Source organism: Eptatretus burgeri, chromosome 3, assembly GCF_056783735.1.
Source record: "Eptatretus burgeri isolate ZD-2024b chromosome 3, Ebu_testis_v1, whole genome shotgun sequence".
NCBI classification, from domain to species: Eukaryota; Metazoa; Chordata; class Myxini; order Myxiniformes; family Myxinidae; genus Eptatretus; species Eptatretus burgeri.
Genome location: NC_140963.1, coordinates 72,568,809 through 72,589,119, shown reverse-complemented (window position 1 = coordinate 72,589,119; position 20,311 = coordinate 72,568,809). Strand labels below are relative to the sequence as shown.

The 20,311-nt window shown below is 43.1% G+C and overlaps 1 protein-coding gene across 3 annotated transcripts in view; it reads right to left on the bottom strand.

Annotated features, from left to right (window-relative positions):
• Window positions 1-20,311, bottom strand: part of LOC147030173 (transmembrane protein 163a-like) — a 324,697-nt gene that overhangs the window by 192,947 nt on the left and 111,439 nt on the right. Inside the window, exons 2-3 of one of the 3 annotated variants that reach the window (XM_085873961.1) lie at window positions 12,487-12,631; window positions 12,254-12,365 (exon numbers count right to left, since the gene is read on the bottom strand). The exons of 1 other annotated variant lie outside the window; for it this stretch is intronic. In XM_085873961.1, the coding sequence (XP_085730087.1) occupies window positions 12,254-12,365; window positions 12,487-12,507 (133 nt within the window). In that variant the 5' untranslated portion in view covers window positions 12,508-12,631. Of the gene's footprint in view, window positions 1-4,676; window positions 5,092-12,253; window positions 12,366-12,486; window positions 12,632-20,311 lie in introns of those variants that run through there. One more of the 3 variants, XM_085873960.1, reaches the window with a different exon arrangement.

Genomic DNA, 20,311 nt, shown 5'->3' with positions numbered 1-20,311 from the left:
ATATATTGAATGCATCCCCATTATAATGTTCAGCACAGTTTGCATCCTCAATCAAATGCTGTCCAATAGCAGAGGCACACGATGTTGGGATTGATGCTGGGACCTTCCTACCAGTGCATACCGGCTGTATTTGTGTACCAATTGTTTCTCTTGATGGACAAATGGATATGCTGTTTGATTCTGTCAGTCAGAGTCTAGGTAGTTCTGCCTACATACTGAGCATCACACCGGCACTTGCACTCATAAATAATATTGCGAAGTTTTGAGGCAGGCAGAACATCCTTCTTAACTGCAGGAATCAAACGTCGAGAGGTGAAAATCACTCTTGGACGAGCAGCCAGATTAGTGTTTGAGACACATCTTTGGATTTGTTCCTCATATATTTGCGACATTTTCCCTTTCCAAGGAATTTTGATGGAGATTGGGCACTTTTCAGGACCCATCTTCCGTTCATTTATAGCAGTGAGGAATTTGTGCATAAACCTCCTGATGATATACTCAGGATATCCATTCTCACAAAGGATGCCGGCAATCTTGTCCATCTCTGTATGAAGCTTGGAATTGGAACATCTCCTCTTAGCTCGACTCACTAATACATTGATCAAACCAATCTTGTACCTCGTTGAACGAAAAGAGTCCCTTCGAGTATACTGGCCGGTGAAAGTGGGCTTTCTGTAGATGGATGGAATAAATGAAGATGCAGATCTCTCTCCAAGGATGTCCAGAAAGGGTAAGTAATCAGAACGTTCCAATTCCTTCGTGAACTTGAGGGCAGGATGAAGAGAATTCAATTCATTCATGAAGCGGTCACAGACTTCACGAGATTCAAACAGGCAAAATATGTCATCCACATATCTGTGGTATACGATGGGGGATTGAGTTACCTGCAACTTGGTCACCTGCAACTGCTGCAGTTCTTGATAGCCAAAAAAGATGTTTGCTAACGTTGGGCCCAAAAAAGAGGCCATGGCCACCCCATCAATTTGGACAAACGTAATGTTATTACAGCTAAACTCGACATCTCTTGTAGCCATGTTCATCTATCCACCGAAGACAGATTCAGAAATGGGAGGATGCTCAAGTTCCATGTGATACAGCAAATGTGCGCATATATCGTTAGTCTCTGTCAAAGGGACATTTGTAAACAGGCTATCAATGTCAAAATAACATATTACATTCTCCAAACCCGTAGGACACGTCTCCCTTATGGCATCAGCAAAAGTGAAAGAATCTTTGATGACGAACCTGGAGACTGACTCAAGCGCTAGTTGCAGTAACTCTCCCAGCCATTTTGCCAGCTGATGCTGGGCAGAGCCGACCATGGACAGAATTGGTCTCAGTGGAACATTCTGTTTGTGAATCTTCGGTAGACCTTACATTCTCAGATGAAAACAGAGTACTGGCTTGATCCTCTTGTAATATTCCCTTGACAATTCACCACGTTTATGCAGTTGGAGCAAGCTCTTACCGATTTCATTCTCCAAACGTGACATACGGTCATGTGTATCCATGATTCCCAGCTGTCGAAACTTGGACTGATCCTGTAGGATAACCAACATTTTGTTCACGTAGTCCACCTGGTTTAAAATAACCACACCAGAGCCTTTGTCAGGTTAACAGATGTGGATTTCAGGGTTTCTTCTTAAATTCTTCATGGCAGTCATGCATTCCCTTTGTAAATAGAAGTCAGAAAGGTCTTTTGGGGCCCCACAGAAGGCATATGCTAAATCACAAAGTCGAGCCTTCATCGCCTGATCTGCTTCAATAGAAACTGCATAATGTTTACTCAACTGCTCAAAAAGAAGCTCAAACTCTGCAAAAACTTCCTCTCTTTTAATGTTGTTGTTTGGAATGCTGAACCTAACACCATGAGCGAGAATAAATATCTTGGTGTCAGATAGGGTATAGTCCGACAAATTGAGAACTTGCTTTGAAGAATCACGAATGATTGAACCAAAACGTTTCACCTTTAGACGATCAATGTTTCGATCGTTTCTCTGTCTTGCAGCCAATTTGACACGGTCATCAATCTTTGCAATATATCTACACAGACGGACCATGTCAAAGAAGGACAAAAACTTCCATGCAAGCCACCACTCTGTTCGCAAAGCATGACGTAGGCCCGAGGATCGACGTTGTGTTCTCCCAAGTTCATCCTGCAGAAGTAAAAAAAAACGTGCCTAAATTTGTTTCCTAGCCAAGCTTTCATAATATCACCCTTACTCCCAAGCAGTACTTCAAAGGTACAACAAGCATGGATTTGAGATCTTCGCTGGTAGAATGGAACAAGGTTGCCAAGGTTACGAATTTCACCAACTGAGATATCTGCACACTGGATATCTTATTCTTTCGGCTGCTCCATTTCGGGGTCGCCACAGCAGATCATCTGTATGATCCGCATAGTGATTTGGCACATGTTTTACGCCGGATGCCCTTCCTGACGCAACCCTGGTCGCCTCTTACGACACAGGGATATGGTACACCTATTTTAACCGGGGTATACACCGGCCCAGTACACTGGTACTCATTTCGCCGACCTCGGAAGGAGGACAGGCTGAGTCAACCCCCTGGTGTATTAATTCAGTGGCTCAACGGGGCTTGAACTCAGGACCATTGGATCCCAAGCCGCTGCCCTAACCACTGCGCCAACACCAGGTATATATATATATATATATATATATATATATATATATATATATATATATATATATATATATATATATATATATATATATATATACATATATATATATATATATATATATACATATATATATATATATATATACATATATATATACATATATATACATATATATATACATATATATATACATATATATATATATATATACATATATATATATATATATACATATATATATATATATATACATATATATATATATATATATATACATATATATATATATATATATACATATATATATATATACATATATATATATATACATATATATATATATATATATACATATATATATATATATATATATATATATATATATATATATATATATATATATATATATAAAAATCAGTTACTGTGCAACTCCAAACCATGAGTGGTGGCCGTGCCGGAACTGCGTCCCATGCTTAAACCCTTGCTTGCTGCACGGCCCCGGGAGCGCCAAGCACAACCTGCCATGAGGAACATCATCTCCCACTTCACCAACCACACTACATATCTGTATTTTTGTTGACAAATTGCTCCCCTCACCACTAATCCTCCCCAGGCAAAGTCTAATCTTGGACTAATATATATATATATATATATATATATATATATATATATATATATATATATATATATATATATATATATATATATATATATATATATATATATGAACGTGCGTGGCCATATGTGCGTGGCCATACGTGCAAAAAAAAAAGAAACTTTAAAACCGCGTGCCAGAAACAACAACCACACAGGCCGTTCCTTCGCTCTCGCGTGGCCGTACGTGCAAACTCCCCCAAAAAATAAAAACCAAAAAATAAAATTAAAATAAAAAAAACCAAACAACAAAAAAAAACTTTCAAACAACCACACAGGCCGTTCCTTCGCTCTCATAAAACGACGACTGGATTGGGGCATTGTGTTTATCTATAAATGCGCATAAGAAATCGAGAAATTATTAGAATACATTAAGTCATCACTATCCGGAAGTCCCTACGTTGTAACCCGTAATGGGGAACGCGGCTGAGGATCTCTTCCCCAATGGCCACGCTTACGCAGCAACGTGCCCTGTGATTGGTAACTAAATGGCGCATAGGCCACGCCTACGCAGCAACGTGTCCTGTCATTGGTTGGTAAATAAATGGCCATAACTTGGGAAGCACTTGTCCGATTAATATCAAACCTTGAAAAGGCACATACTCAGGGCCCCAGCAATTTACCTGGCAAGTTTCAATTAGATCGGACCAGTGGTTGTTGAGAAACAGCGGTCACACACACACACGGAAATATAGATAGATGTGTGTGTGTGTGTGGTGTGTGGTGTGTGGTGTGTGGTGTGTGTGGTGTGTGTGGTGTGTAATAAAGTTATTGACAAATTCAGACGAAACGGTGGAAACGGGTGTGTGATAATGACAAAGTGATTCGATTTTGGTGAAGATACGGATATGGATTTGGATACTGGAATTTTAAGTGATTCTTCACCATTGAGAGGTCGGGCCAAAAACGATAAATAGCATGATATTTCAAAAAGTTGTGGACGAGTTATGATAAAACTATGTGGACGAGTTGATTTGGTGACGAGAACAAGCAGATTCGATTTTGGTTCAGGTCCGGATTCAGATCCGGCCTCTCAGTGTGACACAAAACGTAAACTATGTATTGCACCCGATATTTTCTCGTGTATCAGGGCATTACATGGTGGAGGTATTCTCTCTACCGAGTGCCCTTTTATTTACATGAGTGTTTATGTTTAACTTTCACTCATGAAGTCAAATCTGTGCAACTTTTTACAGGAGCTAAACATTCAATCAAAATATAAATGATATGAATTAATGCAAGTTACAAGACTGAATTAAAAAAAATAAAATAAAAGCTTGACTTACACTTTTCACAAATCTTCAAAATGAAACCTATTTTCCATAATAAATGAAATTCCTCGATGATGGTACATTATTAGACTTGTTTATAAACTGACCATGGGGGGCATCCTCCACGCAAAGCCTTTCAGGATGCGGCACCTGCTGTTCGCCTTTCATCTCCTCCATCTCCCGTTCATCTTTTTCTAATTCGGAACAAGGCTTTTCTGTACCTTCTCCATCTTCCTCCTCGTCTCCCCCAGCAAGATTTCCAGCCACTTCTCTGTCTGAGTCTTTATTGGCCATGTATCAGGTATTGTTCCCCTTGCACCGTCTTCACAGGTTTTCTTCAATTCGCTTTCAATTTGTTTTTGCCTGTAATCTTTTTTCTTATGAATCTGCCTCCTATCTGTTTCGATGTAATTCTTCTTCACTCAACGTTCCTCTTGCTCTCGCTCCAGTCGAAGATCCGCGTTGTACCCGCTTACTCACTCCCCACCCTGGAAACCTTCCGCTCCTCCCACTTCCACAGCCCTCTCTGCCATACTCTGCGCAATAACTGCCTCAAATTGCAGAAGGTGGTTGGAAGTGTGGGAATGAAGGCGGAGTGAGGACATGCGGGTGTATGGTGCTAAGGAGTGGATATGATGTGAGTGTATGCGAGAGAAAGGGATTTAACGAGGACGAATGTACTAGATTACCCCTAATAATATCTTTCCATAAAATACTAAATTATTATCTCCAACAAAAAATAAATAATTTCTGGTGAAGGATTAACCTCCTAAAATATTCCTGTTTCTCATTTTGGACCTTCATGCAAGGAAGCCATATGTCAGCTTCTTTCAATAACCTGCTCGGTCTCCTATCCTCACCATCCATTGAGACTATGTGCTGACAGTACAAATGTCAGCAGTTTGATCCCAGGGGAATTTGAAGCCAAGGAGACTGGGGGGAGAGAGTAGCAACCCTTTTAAAATTGCCCTGAAAGCATGTCCTTGATCCCACATCCTGGAGAAGTGATTATGAGACAGACAGGTGTTTCTTGGTTCAATAACGTATTCAAACTGCCTTCTTATGTATAAAGTCAGGATTGTCGTTACAAACACACATCTTAGTAAAAAAACAAAAACGACATTGAAGGAAGAGCAAATTCAGTTTTTACTGTGTGCTGTGATAAAGCACCACAGAAGCAGATTGTAATATCACAGTAGGTAACTCTATCATCCTACATCAAGCAGTTCTAACAATTCACACTCCAACATACGAGCGATGCTGCATGTTTCCTTCTCACTGTTCCTGAAAAAGAAATCACTGGCATTGCCGAATAGATTGAGAAGCAAGCTTCGGGGTTATTTTGCTCCACCTACAGCACATTTATTAACAGGTGTCCGATAAATACCTATCTCATGAGTTTTCTGTTTTTTAACGAGGTCACTGCTTCTTTGGGAATCAATTCGATTTCATTTTGAACAGGAAAGTACATATTCAGTGAGTACTGCTAGAAATGATTACCTGCTTTGAAAGACCTGGACTGATAAGAGTTCTGAGAATGAGATGCTTCAAATACAAACACACAAACACACATCTTGTTATCCCCTCTCCTGGTTTGTCTTTCAGACTTGTATCTCTTTTGTTGAACACTTTGAATGCCCAACGTAATGATTTGGACAAATATTACACGTCCTTTGTCTGATAATTCACAGTGAGGGAAGCGGGTGCTCAATCAAAGCAAATTGCCTTCCGCAATGTAATTGTTTAATTGGACAACACATGTTTCTCCTGCTATATGTTGTCTCGCTTTTCAGGCTCAGCATTCACAGAATCCCATTGGACTACCACAATGGTTATCTCACACCTACATATTTATAGTATGTACAGTGTCTTCAGAAAGTGCATGGTTCACAAAGTGGGTATGCTGTGGTACGTTTGTGGGAAATTCCACATTGAACTATTATGAGGTACTTAGACAAACCATAAATGGTCAGAAATGAAAGTGGACATCTTGGGGAACCTGCAGAAACCGGCAATATCATACTCTCCATTTCTCTGTTTTATTGAAGATGAATTAAAGCAACAGAATATGGGTATTGTAACCTTCGAAATGTTAGTTTGATTGGTAAAATTTTTACTTTACGGTACGTTTCTTATGTGACAGTTATTTTGAGTGTGGTGACTCAGAATGTGAACTTTGGTGTCTCTTTTATGTTTTTATGAGGTTCTGTCTCCCTATTTGGGTTTTCTGGCATCTACCCTATCTGATGAAATAATGGATTCGTACATAACGCTTCATGTCCACTGCATCGAGAAAAATAAGGAGTCCAGTGTTGATAATGTTTCTTATGATTTTTATTCCAAATCTCCCTTAATTTCTTGGAAATATGACAGAGTCTAGCGGCAGAAAAATATAGATCAAAATTCTGATCAGAAAAATAAAATTCGGACCGCAATTAATCCCGTCTTGATTTTCGTGTCAGTCCCGTGATGTACGAATCATCTCTCGTCGGACGCAAATAACGCTAGCATTAGAAAATCTTGCCGTCTTGCAAACTTCCCCGATTGATGGATATAATAGGCACTTGCAAGCGTGTCAGCACATTTCCATTTGCCGTCGAGTGCAGCGTTTGTCTTCGTGTCCGTGTCTTTGCAAGAGCCGTAACGTATGAATCCAGCGTGAGGACGCCGAGCCGAACGAGGTGACTCACATTTGTCTGATAATTCTTCATTTTAACCAACGCTATAATTTTTGGTGCTTTGTGAGGATCCGAGAGGTAATAATTTTTTTTTTTTGTATACCTTGTCGAGGCTCGTATGAGAGCTAACACACAACGCACAGCAAGGGGGCATGAGACAAGAGGGGCGGGAGTGGAAGGGACAAAACAGTGGGGAACAGACACATTAGGTGAACTGTGGAAGGGAGAGGGATGGGGATGGGACGGGGAACATGGCGAAGAGAAGATGGACATTACAGGGACTTTCAGGAAGGAAAGCAGGGGAATTGAAGGAAGTGGGCTTGGGTGGATTATCGGGGGTAGAAAAGATCGAGGATTTGGATGGGGGAAGATAAGAGGTGGTGGTGAACAGCTGTTTTGAAAGCCTGGAGGGAAGAATGGGAAAGAATGGAGTGAGGAAGTTTATTCCAAAGGCGGGAAAAAAGAGGAATGAAAGAGTGAAGATGAGCAGTGATTCGTGATTTTGGTAGTTTTACCAGAAGGGGGTTGTTGGCGGACCTTGAGCGCCCTGTGGAAATGTGGTGGGGACAAATCGCAGAGAGAGCAGGGGGGGCAAGGCTGGAGAGGAGTCGGTAGAAGACAGAAAGACCACCGACCAACCTGCGGTGATTGAGTGAGAGGCCCAAAGACTCAGCTTCATTGCGGGAGATGCCGATGATCTTAAATGCCCTGGTTTCGACAGCGTGAAGCCGAGAAAGGTGGGAGGCAGGAGCACCAGCCCAGAGGGGAGAGCAGTACTCCATCAGGCTATGGACAAAAGCTTTGTAAGTGGTCAGGAGCTCAAGAGGGCAGAGGAAGGACTTTGCACGACGGAGGATTCCCAGTCGGCGACTGGCTTTTGAGGCGAGGTTGGAAATGTGACTTTCCCAGGAAAGGTCATGGCAGATAGTGAGACCCAGAAGCTTGAAAGAAAAGACTTCTTCCAGAGGATTGTTGAGAAAGTGGATGGGGGGGGGCATGTCCTCGGCCATCTCTCTTATAGCCGGTCCGTATCAATGCAAACATGTGGCATGTCGCTTCATCATGCCCATTTAATTACGCATCTGGCTCCTTCTCGAGCCTCTTCTTGTCATCTGACTCCTCTTCTTCTCCAGCACTTTTCTAAAACAACTACAGTATTTATCGTTTACTTTAAAACGGACTCCCTCCGCCGGATCCTCTTCTTTCTCTCAATAAAATTATCTGACAATGAACTTTTCTTTGTTCGAAATGCGTTACCTGCTGAGAGCGCTCTCCCTTACTTTCGCTCAAGCACTTGTCGTTCCTCCAGGCACTACCTATTTCACTTTTCACTTTTCATGTTTAAAGTGATTATTTTCAGAAGTTGGAAAGAAATAGATTCCATTTTAACGTTATTTTTCGCTTTCAAGTGTGGCTTTCTTTGCTACTGAACTACTCTGTGTTTTCTTCTTTAATTTATGACATCGGACTCTCTCAAAATGTGTTGTTTTTTTTCTTTTTCCTGTCACATATTGCGCCTGTTTAAAAAGGCAGAGTAAAAATTATCTGTTTGTTATCCTAAAATATAATATTTACGTTGTTTTTTTTCATCCGATTCCGTACATAACGCTGACGCCAAGCTCGAAATTTGAACGTGTATTTACAGTGTTGTATATATTCAGTGGTAACTTTAAAACCAGACGTACTGCAGGTCTAAAAATTTAGATTTAGCTATTTGAATACATGCAGATGAACATAATGGGTTGCATTTCATGTTTCCCTAAACTTTTTTTTTTGCCCTTTGTGTAACAGTATGTGTACCCACTTTGTGAACCATGAACGAAAGTATTCACACCCTTCGACTGTCACATTTTGTTATGTTAGAGCCTAAATTTAAAATTGATTCAATTTAGATTTTTGTCACCGATCTACACAAATACCCCATAATGCCAAAGTGAAAAAAAAGTTTTTCGAAATTTTTACTCATTAATTGAAAATTAAAAGCTGAAATATCTTGAGTCAATACTTTGTATAAGCACCTTTGGCAGTGATTACAGCTTTGAGTCTTCTTGGGTATGTCTGTATCAGCTTGGCACATCTGGATTTGGGGATTTTCTCCCATTTTCCCTTGCAGATTTGCTCAAGCTCTGTCAAGTTGGATGGGGAGCGTATGTGAACAGCAATCTTCAAGTCATTCTATATATTCTCAATTGGGATCCAAGTCTGGGCTTTGGCTAGGCCACTCAAGGACTTTCAAGTCCTTGTTCTGAAGCCATTCCAGTGTTGCTTTGGCTTTATGCTTTGGGTAAGCCTGGTGTTGGCTTCACGGCTTGGGCGACTGGCTTAGGATCCTAGGGTCCTGAGTTTGAGCCCCGTTTGCTGCTGAATTAAAACCAGGTGGGGTTGATTCAGCCTGTCATTCTTCCGAGGTTGGCGAAATGAGCATGAGTGTACCAGTTGAGGGGCGTACAGTATCAACGGCACAGCTGCACTTCGAAGAAATGATAGCAACCCAGCAGCCAAGCTGCCATACGCAAGAACAGTATGCTTGGGGTCATTGTCCTGTTGGAATGTAAATCTTTGCCATCGTCTCAGGTCTTTTGCACTCTGAAGCAGGTTCTCCTCAATGATTTTACTATATTTCACTCCATTCATTCATTGTTCACTCTATCCTTACAAGTCTCCTAGTCCTGCCACTGAAATGTATCCCCATAGCATGATGCTGCCACCACCATACTTCACAGTAGGGATGGTGTTAGATGGTTGATGAGCTGTGCTCGGTTTCTGCCAGACGTACTGCTTTGCATTCAAGTCAAAGAGTTCAATTTTCATCTCATAAGACTACAGATTCTTTTACCTCATGCCCGAAGATTCTTTCACGTGCTTTTTTACAAACTCCAGGCATGCCGTCATGTGCTTTTTTTTCTCAGGAGCCACTTCCATCTGGCCACTCTCCCATGAAGCCTTGATTTGTGAAGTGCTGCAGAAACTGTTGCCCTTCTGGGCAGGTTCTATCTCAGCCAAGGAACTAATATATAAAGCTCATTCCAACCAAGCAATGACTCACTGATATTAATGTTTGGTACCTTCCGGGTGACGCAGAAAGCTGAAATTTCACGTGCCGATGGACATCGAAGCTGATACACCAGGGGAAAAAAATCAAAGAACCATGGGAAAGCGTCCGTAAATGAAATGGCTGAAAATAAGTGCAGCTGTGTTATGCTCTGCACTGCAGGTGAGCAGTCTGAGACAATGGGGAAGCATCATTCAATATTGCTTACAATGTGTAAGCATACCCTGACAATATATAAATATATATGCATACATATTCCTACACACACACACACACACACACACACACACACACACACACACACACACACACACACACACACACACACACACACACACACACACACACACACACACACACACACACACACACACACACACACACACACACACACACAGCTTTGCTGATGGACTTAATCAAGACAACATGTTGTACTTCGCAACCATTCTGCTATATTCACTCTATAATTTGACCGTGGTCATCTTCCATCTGCCTGGAAGTCAGCTAACATCACCTTCATCAACCATCCATGCAACTTCCATATGGTGTGAGCAAAAATCACTTCCGCTTTGCTGTGAAGCTCAGTATTAGATGCTTTGGTTTGAACCTCCACTTAAAATGAGTGAAATGAAATATTTTGAAAATTTTGAATTATACTCACTTGGATTTGAAAATCACTGTAATGCATATTATCAAGTTGTTTAAAATTTATAAATATAAGATGATGTGTAATACTGGATACCACTGGGTGGCACTATACAATACACATTTACAAAGACAGAATTGGGGTCTTCCCTCACCCTGAACCCCCTCCGTCAGATATGTGCTACCCCGACAGAAACCACACTGTGGCTACTCTTATGGAACATGCAAAATTTGGTACAGTATTTTTTTTAGTTTTAGAAGCACATATAAACTAGACGGTATTCATGGAATACTTACCCCGCGCAGTCTTGAGAATGACTTGTTGCAAGCCAACTCTGCTGGTAACAAATTTGTAATTAAAAGAATTAAATTCAAATCAAATGGAAGACCAAATAAAATAGGTACTGCATTGAAGTCCACCAATGAAAAAAAGCAAAATGCAAAGATAAAGTCATCGTGAGGAACCTGGATAGGGTATAAAGAAATAAATATAAATGAATGCAGATACAAAAAAAATTAAACAATTCTGCCTGCCAGACCATGCTTCCGATCAGGTTGAAATTTTAACCATGTATTCTCCATCACTTCTGGATCACAATTTTGAAGTTTCATGTCAATTGAAGCAGTGGTTAAAGAGAGAGGGAATTATAAAAAATATTTTCCTTCAATCCAATATGGCTGACAAGCCATGTGACCTATCAATTATTCATGAACATCCTGGTATCCCCAAGGCTTGGGGAACATGTGTGTGAAGTTTCCCCTCAATTTGTCCAGCCATTCTGAAGCAGATGATTTTTAATGGTTTGAGGATAAATCCAATATGGCTGCCAAACCATGTGACCTATGATGTCATAGGTGGGGAACTTTTTGTTCCTCATGGACAGGTGGTCATACCTGTAAAGTTTCTCCTCGATCTGTTCAGCCATTTCGAAGAAGATTTTTGAAGGTACTTTATTTTTGAAAATATGGCTGCCATGACCGATCATGTAAAAAACAAAAATTCTGTTGACCAATTTATCCTTAGATGACCCTCAAACATTAGATGACCCCTCTTGGATAGGTGGTCATACCTGTAAAGTTTCTCCTCGATCTGTTCAGCCGTTTCGGAGAAGATTTTTGAAGGTTCTTCATTTAAAAAAAAAATATGGCTGCCATGACCGATAACATCATAATTTTTTTCCGTTGACCAATTTAACCTTAAATAACTCTCAAACATTTTCCGACTGATCGGATCTAGCATTCTACATATGCAATTACAACATCATAATGAACACACCTATGACATCATGAAAATATCACACATATTCACCATTGAGGGTACTTGACAGGTGCCAAGTTATATTTTTTCCATGGAGCCATTTCGGAGATTCAGAGGTCCAATGTTTCTCTTTTTTTCCAACATGGCTGCCACACCGCGTAACCTACGACATCGTAATCATCATGAGTACATTCTACATGCAGAGTTGCACCGATGGTGAAAAATTCGTGTCAATCCGACAAGTTGTTCCAGAGCAAAGGGAATAACAAAATGCAGACACGTACCACATACGTACGCACGTACATACTGTCGCAGTACTGGCGATCCAGGTTAATCCCCCCCGAACCAAATTGTGGTGACAGGTGCTTAACACTGCCAGCCCCGAATGGTCGAGCGGTTTTTCCATATTAGGAGGCAGACACATGAATCCTGGGAGATAATAACACGTGCGAGAGGGGAAGGGCGCAATGGCGTAGGGACGGAGGCATGGGGAAGCATGGACAAGGGGTTTATACTCAAACCCCACGACAAATACACGGACACAGCAACTTAAAATAACCGTGGAATTTAATGAAAATAGACATATTTACAAGGGACAATAATTCAAAAGGTAATGATGATAACGTGAAGTAAATAAATCCTAAAGTCGAGGCGCCTCTACACACAAATATAAATACAAACAAGGAGAAAGGAAACAAAAGCAAAGCAAATCCTCCCTTTATTCTGGCACTTAGCTTCGTCCAAAGATAGTCTTTAGGGAACTTTGAATCGGGGCACTTTGTAGACGCACCCTAAAATGGCGCCAAGCCAGTCTCTCACAGCGGGAATGTTTATAAGGCAATTTGTGAGCGGTATTCAACACCAAGGCTCAGAGACCCCGTGCAGCTTAGAATGGTACCGTCTCCTTCGGTGATATACACGAGGCTTCGAGGCCTGTCTCATAAGCCTAGCCAAGAGTCGATGGCCAGCGTCTTGCTTCACCACGTGAGCCAAATCACCTCAGCACGAATACGAGAATTGTGCCATCTTCTTCATGCATCGAAGGAAAGCTATTTTGTCATGCTGGGAGGAGAGCAAAGCGAGATCCTTCGTCCGAGCCACATTCCCACAATGACTACAACTGCCCTCCTCACACCCCAACCTCGTGCGTTCCTCCAGATCTCTCTGTCTGACATCACACCGAACCCACGTTTCCTCCTCCGGGGCGTGGCTTGCTCGTAAGAAATCTGGGAAGGTGGGGCCTCCGCCCACTCAGCATGTTTGGCAAGCTTCTGACATCACACCCATCAATCATTAGCTTCAGGAGCGTGACTTCACCCACCATCACCCTTGAAGGTGGGGCTTCTTCCTACTTGTCATGTTATAAAAATGTTATAGTCATGGTCATGTTATAAAAATGCAATTCTTCCAGGGTTTGTAATACAAAAACATCAGGAAAATTCACAGGGGGGCAATTACATACTGGGGGAACTTATCCTTAATCCCTATCCAATTGACACTGCACCACCCCACCCCCCCCCCCCCCCCGTGTCGTGACACGTAACACTTAAGCTCACAGTCTCCGTACTGAATTACATCGAGATGTCTCCAACACGTCCACGGAACAAACAACTCTATACAATCCTAACTTTCCCATTAAATTCCTCCATCTACCCCCCACAACCATAACAATATCAACGGAACCAATCGCATAACCCCGCTTTTCGCATCGTGAGCTCACAAACAAAAAACAATTGAGATTTATCGATATTATAAAGCAGGAGTGTGTCAGTCCGTCCCCCAACTACTCCCTCATAGACCATGTGGAGGTACTCGCTATTACCTTCAGAAAATGATTTTCGTTGTGCAGATCACCAATCTGGATGAAATTTGGCACACTTGAAGAATTTTAGACGCCGAGTCCAAATCCACTTGTTTTCACGTCGAGGATGTGACACAATTGGTCATTTTTGGCAATTAAAGATACACCGAACATTAAAGCATGATTTTGACACAGAAATGAAGAATCAAGGTTAGACTGATATGCACGTCAAATAAAACTCTTGTGAGGTCTTAAAATGATACAATATGTTTATACAGAGCCCTATTCACTGTTATTAAAGATGTTTATAATTAAAGGTCGTAAACCAAAAGCAGTTACATATTTTTACTGGCCGAAAACGTCTGGACCGACCAGATAGGCCTTCGAGTTGACCAAGGCAACTTTTTGCTTAAAAGGCAGCCACACTGGCTATTAAAGGTAGTTACATTGACTATTAAAGACAGTTACAGTGCCTATTAAAGACAGTTACATTGGCTATTACGGATTAAATCAAACACAAAGACACTGCGCGACTCAGCCTGATGAAAAGTCGAACCGCCACAAGAAGATTACTGTCTTAGAACTCCAGTATTTCTTGCTCTGAAGCGGTTGCTGAACTCGGCTCTTGACTGCTGCTATTACAAAACTGAAGTCCACTATTACATGCTAACCAACCTGAATACAACTGTGTAGTAGATCACCACAGCAAAAGCAGTGTGACACCCACATTCACAGTTCGTCGTCGGAATCATCGTCAGTTGTGCTTTCATCATCCATAAGTTCCATTTCTGCACGGGTCTGTTCATCGTTGGCGCGGTTTTGACACCCACAACACTCTGCGCAGGACAGTCCTTTTGACCGGCAAGAACACTGGTTGGTCTCAAATTTCGTCTTCTTGCAATTACATTTCGTTGCCTCTAACAGTTCCTTCGGCGCTGGTGGTTTGTTCAGCCAGTGAACAATCAGTGCTCCGTTGCGTTCCATCCATCCATGAAATGTAGAAGGGGCTTCTATAAACCTCTCAGTCACACGGTGGTGGATCGCAGACTGATAGTTCACTCTTTTGCAATGCAGCATCAGAGCGTCGCTTGTAGGCGGCAACTTCTGTTCTCCCAGCGACTGACTGCAGAATAGCTTGTAGCGAGCCTCATCCACACTCTTCATGGTCGGCTGATTGTACATGGCGCAGACGAATTGTTCCAGGTCGCGAATGATATTCTGATCTCGCGTGAATTCTCGACCAATGCTCCCGAAACAGGTGATGAGATGGGGACCCTTCATCATCAAGTCGAATGGCCTCGTTTTGCCCTTACCATGGAATGCACTGGTGGTATCACTTCCCGTGAAATTGTGCAAAATTATCAACGCATCACAGACAGAACTTTCCAGGGCATTACTCAGCTTCCTAATGTCAACAACGAAAATGTCCTTGGGACTTCCTGTGACCAGATGGAAATTTCGCACCCGAATCGACTTCGAGTGAGCTAATGCCAACACAAACACATCGGTGTCGAAACTCTCTATGCGCACCGACTCTTCATTCTGTCCCGCGTGAGCGGCATGTAGCAGGAGCTTCGTGTCAGCTTCCTCATGGTCACATTCAAGTTCAGGTACTGACGACACAACACAGTCATGACTCCATTCGACGCCTTGATTTTCTCACATTTGCCGGCATGACTGACGTACAACAGCATGTCACCCAGTTTTGATGGAGAGATGTTTCTCGTCCACGATTCGACGATGAACTCTATCAACGCCTCCTTGTTGGCTCTGCTCAGGAGATAATTGGCCCACTGTTTTGGAAGGGCTTGATCACGTCTGTAGATGGTTTGTACCTGAAGATCGCCCGCCCTGCCCGCTCGTCTGGTGTGCTCCAGGCACTTGATGCTGATACTTGGGTAAGTATCAAACACCACGTCCAGTCTCGAAGATTGGTTACGTCGTGCTTTGGCCAGTACGATGTTCAGCACCATCTCTTCCAGTTTGCCGAAAGTGTTATGCAGTGAACCAGCCTTTATCGCCTGAATAACGGCCATTCCATCCACAATTGTTGCACCTTGGATAGGCCGAGCGTCCACACGGCAATCGGGCCACAGTTTCAGTATATGGTTGCGGAGTTTGGCTTTGTCCGTCTTAGCAATCTAACCATCACCGGATGCCAGCGGGAAATATATGTTCGCCAGTGGGTATGCGAGCAGATCGTGGAGTGTTACATTGCTTTACTTGCCAATCAACAGCAGTCGTGTGAAAAGATGACGTTCATTCGCAATTTCATCCTTTGGCTCCTGCTGGTGGGGAGTCGCCGACTTGCCTCGCTCCTTCAAGAAAGTTGCCAATTTGGCCTTCAAAATCGGACTGAAGAATGGGACCTCACCCGAGAGAAGCTGATCACGCATGAATTGCACGACAGCATTCTCTCCCTTGACATACGCGTTCATCAAGTCCGCGGAAGTGGCTGGCGGTGCGATGACACCTGAACTAATATTGACGAGTTCAAGGTGAGCGCCGGCGAAAGGGTGAATCATTAGAAGTACTTTGTCCATCACTTGTACCACCACTGCTTCGTTCTTCTTCGAGCTCGACACATCCAAATCCTTTCTCGTTCGGGGCTCGTTGTGGATACCCGCCATGGACTCACATTTCCTTGCGATTTCCGCACATGCTGGTTGGGACAGGATCAACTTCTTCACAGCTGTGCTTTTCTGAGTGTAACCAATGATGCCTCCACTGGTCTTGCTGTCCCTATTTAAAGTCTGCTCTATGATCTGATCACAGGCAACACTACTAAATCCATAACGAGTCTATTTGCCGTCCATGAACGCTTGATAGGTGTTTGGGTGGGAGTACTCGAGCCCGGCCATTTCCAGCCAGTAAACGGGTAAGTACCTTGCATAGTTTAAGTGATCGTACGCAAAGTACCAGGGCATTGACGCTCTCGTGATCGCAAGGTATTTCGGCCAGTTTGAAGTACGAGTTGCCCATATAAGCTCTAGTGCTAGCTCCACCATTTCCAAGTAGGGCCATGTAATGTCCACACTTTGATGTTTGTTCAGGTCATCCCTCACCATGAGTGCTCCCGAGTATAGAACATGTAAATTGAGGTCTGAGTCACCCTGCTGTGGACCCTGGCTGGCTTCATCCTCTGTAGTTGACTCTGTTTCTGTTGTAGAGCTACTGTCTACAACAGCAGCCTGAGCAATGGAACCAATATCAATGTCCTTCATGTACACCACTTCGCTCTCAGACATTTTTGGTGGACGATAGAAAATCATGTCTGGGTACTGTTCCTGCTGTCTTTTCTTCAGTCTTGTTGCCTGGTAGTTGGCCTTATCCTGACCTTCACATACTCTGAGTAGGTCATTGAACATCTTACATAACTTCTTCATATGTATAGATTGCTTTCCATCAATGAGTCTTACCTGGATTACTTTATCACAGAAAATGTCAAACGTTGAGTCGTAGTTCACTTTCTGAGTTTGGAGTTTACTTTCACTCTGTCTGTGGTATGTGTCATTCACATACTCATAATAACATTTATGGTGATAACAAACTGCCAGCGCCACACAGTCTTTATCCTTTATAGTTGTCATTATTCTCACATCACGTTAATCTCTCCTCTGCTCAGCAGTTTCCCTCAGCTTTCCTCCATCCTGTGTTTCTGCCAGGGACAACTGATCACGTTGAGATTTTCCTTTGACACGGATGAATTTGTCTTTTTTCTGGCATATCACACAAATTCTTGGCAGTACACCAGCTGATTTGCCAGCCACCCTTTCTACAGAGGTTCTGAGGGATTTTCTACGTATGTTGTGGTATGAGTGCCCCTCTTCTTCTCGTCCGCCCACCACCTCACTGGCTCCAGCAGAAACTGCAGTAGTGCTGGCTTCTGATTTCCTTTTCCTGGCTTCAGTACGTTTTATATGATCCTTGTGACAAAACGACGCATAGCAGAACCGGTGACAGCCGGCATCCGCAGGAGGATCAGTCATTGGCAGCAGTTTCATAATTTGATCAGCCAGCAAACGGCATTTGTTGATAGTTTCACTATCTGTGGCGTCGCACCAAGCCTCTGCACACTCGCATACCTAAAGCCAGCTCTTATCCGTGAATTGCGTCACGTTCTCATCTTCCTCCCCGCCAAAGTGTGAAAAAAACGCATATTTGGTTGTTGAAAGACCAAAAATCACGCGAAATCACCAAACAACCATGGGCGCCGCCATCTTGATTTGTTGTTTCCTGGTCGTTTCCTCCACGATTACAAGCACGCCACGCCCACTTCACGGCGGTAATTTCAAATTGTAATAACTGTCAGTGTGTCAATTTGTGCATATGGAAACAAGTAGGAATTTCAATGGTGTGTTCTCATGAATGTACAGGGTGAATTTCGTTTAGATTGGTGATCTGCACAACGAAACTGAATGAACTGACCCACCTCCACATGACCTATCAGTTTTGGGGCTGGATCTCTCAAACCTTCTGTGGAACATTTGGAGGTCCCAGCTGATGTCCTAATGTTGTTGGGAGGTATGATAAATACCTCAATAGAATTATGATTTTGACTTTCAATCCATATGAAGCTGCTCCAGATCCAGAAGTAAACGCAATCAATGGTTCAGCAGAAACATTCGCTGGTTTAACAATACAGTATCTCAATACAATTATGAATGTCAGTTTCCACCAGAACGACCCTGCTTTTATCCATTCTAAAATGGGTGGGAGGTTTCATAGATTTCTCAATACAATTACGATTTTATTTTTAATCCGAAAGAAGCGTTTTGTATCCACCATTTCACGCCGGCGGATTCGTCTGTATTGGATGTCACTTGAGAACTTTGTCTATACTCGCTTACCTCATGAGTGCTTGTATATAACGTTTACATTCCTTTACCTCACAAGTGTTTGCATAAAGTGTCTAAATTGATTTACATCACGAGTGTTTGAAAAAAGTAGTGTTTCCCAAACTATGGGTCGCGAAAGGTCCAAAAATGGGTCACGAGGACCCCGGCAATTTTTTTTTTTTTTTTTATAAATGAAGCGGGTAAAAGGCAATCGCGCAAACGCCACATCGTAGGACAGTGCTGTTTGGTACCGTTCCACTCGATAATTCAGCCCGAGGTGCAGCGACACTTCCATTTCTACCTACTCTTGCCGTTCAGTACTTTGTACCCGCCCAAAACGGTTAACTGCAGGCCAATCATTTCGCCAGCTCACCTTTCCAATTACTCGCTCTCTCTGCAACAGAAGTAATTTCGTGAGATGACGAACTCAGTCCGGTCACTTCACATTGGCTGACCGACAAGTCGAGACGCTGCTTTGTGTGATCTGCCTTGCTGGCTGGACTGCAAGCAAGCATTTTTGGATGTGGGCTTCACTTCTATCAGTGATCGTGGTTCTGTGAAGCCACAATGTGTGTTGTGCTTCGAAGTGCTGTCCAACGAATCGCTGAAGGAAAACAAACTGAAGGCATCTGCCGATGAAGCACGTCAACAAGGATCGTGAGTTTTTCGAGCGCCGAGAAGCGGCTCTGAAGCGGAGCCGGTTTGAGCCGGCGACGAATCCAGTGCTTTTGGCCACCAAGCAAGCGACGCTGGCATCCTACCTCGTCGCGCATCGCAAGGAAGTTGAAGCCGCACACGATCGGCGAACAGCTCATCAAGCCCACAGCCATGGACATGGCCAGACTCGTCTGCGGCGACGACGCGGCCAAGAAAATGCAGTCCATCTCGCTATCCGACAACACGATTCGCAGCTGCATCGTCGACTTTTCGCGAGATATAAAAGGACCAGGTGGTGGCCCGCATGAATAAGGCGGGAAAATGGAGCTACCAACTCGATGAGTCGACAGATGTTGGAAACGACGCCCAGCTCATGATTTTCGGGAGGTACGAGGGTGAGACGGACCTTGAGGAAGAATTTCTATTCTGCACGCCAATGAAAACGACGACAACTGGCACCGATATCTTCAACGTCGTGGACAACTTCCAACAAGAAGGCCTGAGCTGGGAAAACTGTGTCAGCCTGTGCACGGACGGCGCTCCCGCGATGCTTGGTGTTCGACAGGGATTCACTGCACGAGTCAAGCAAGTCAATCCGAACTTCGGAATTTTCCACTGCCTTTTGCATCACGAGAACCTTGCTGTGCAACATCTGTCGCCGGATCTTTCGGCAGTGATGCAGGAGGTTGTCGCCGTTGTCAACTTCGTCAAAGCCAGAGCCGTGAACTCTCGACTGTTCGAGAAGATGTGTGTTGACTTCGGGTCTGTATTCCAACATCTCCTCTTCTACTCCAGTGTGAGATGGCTCTCCCA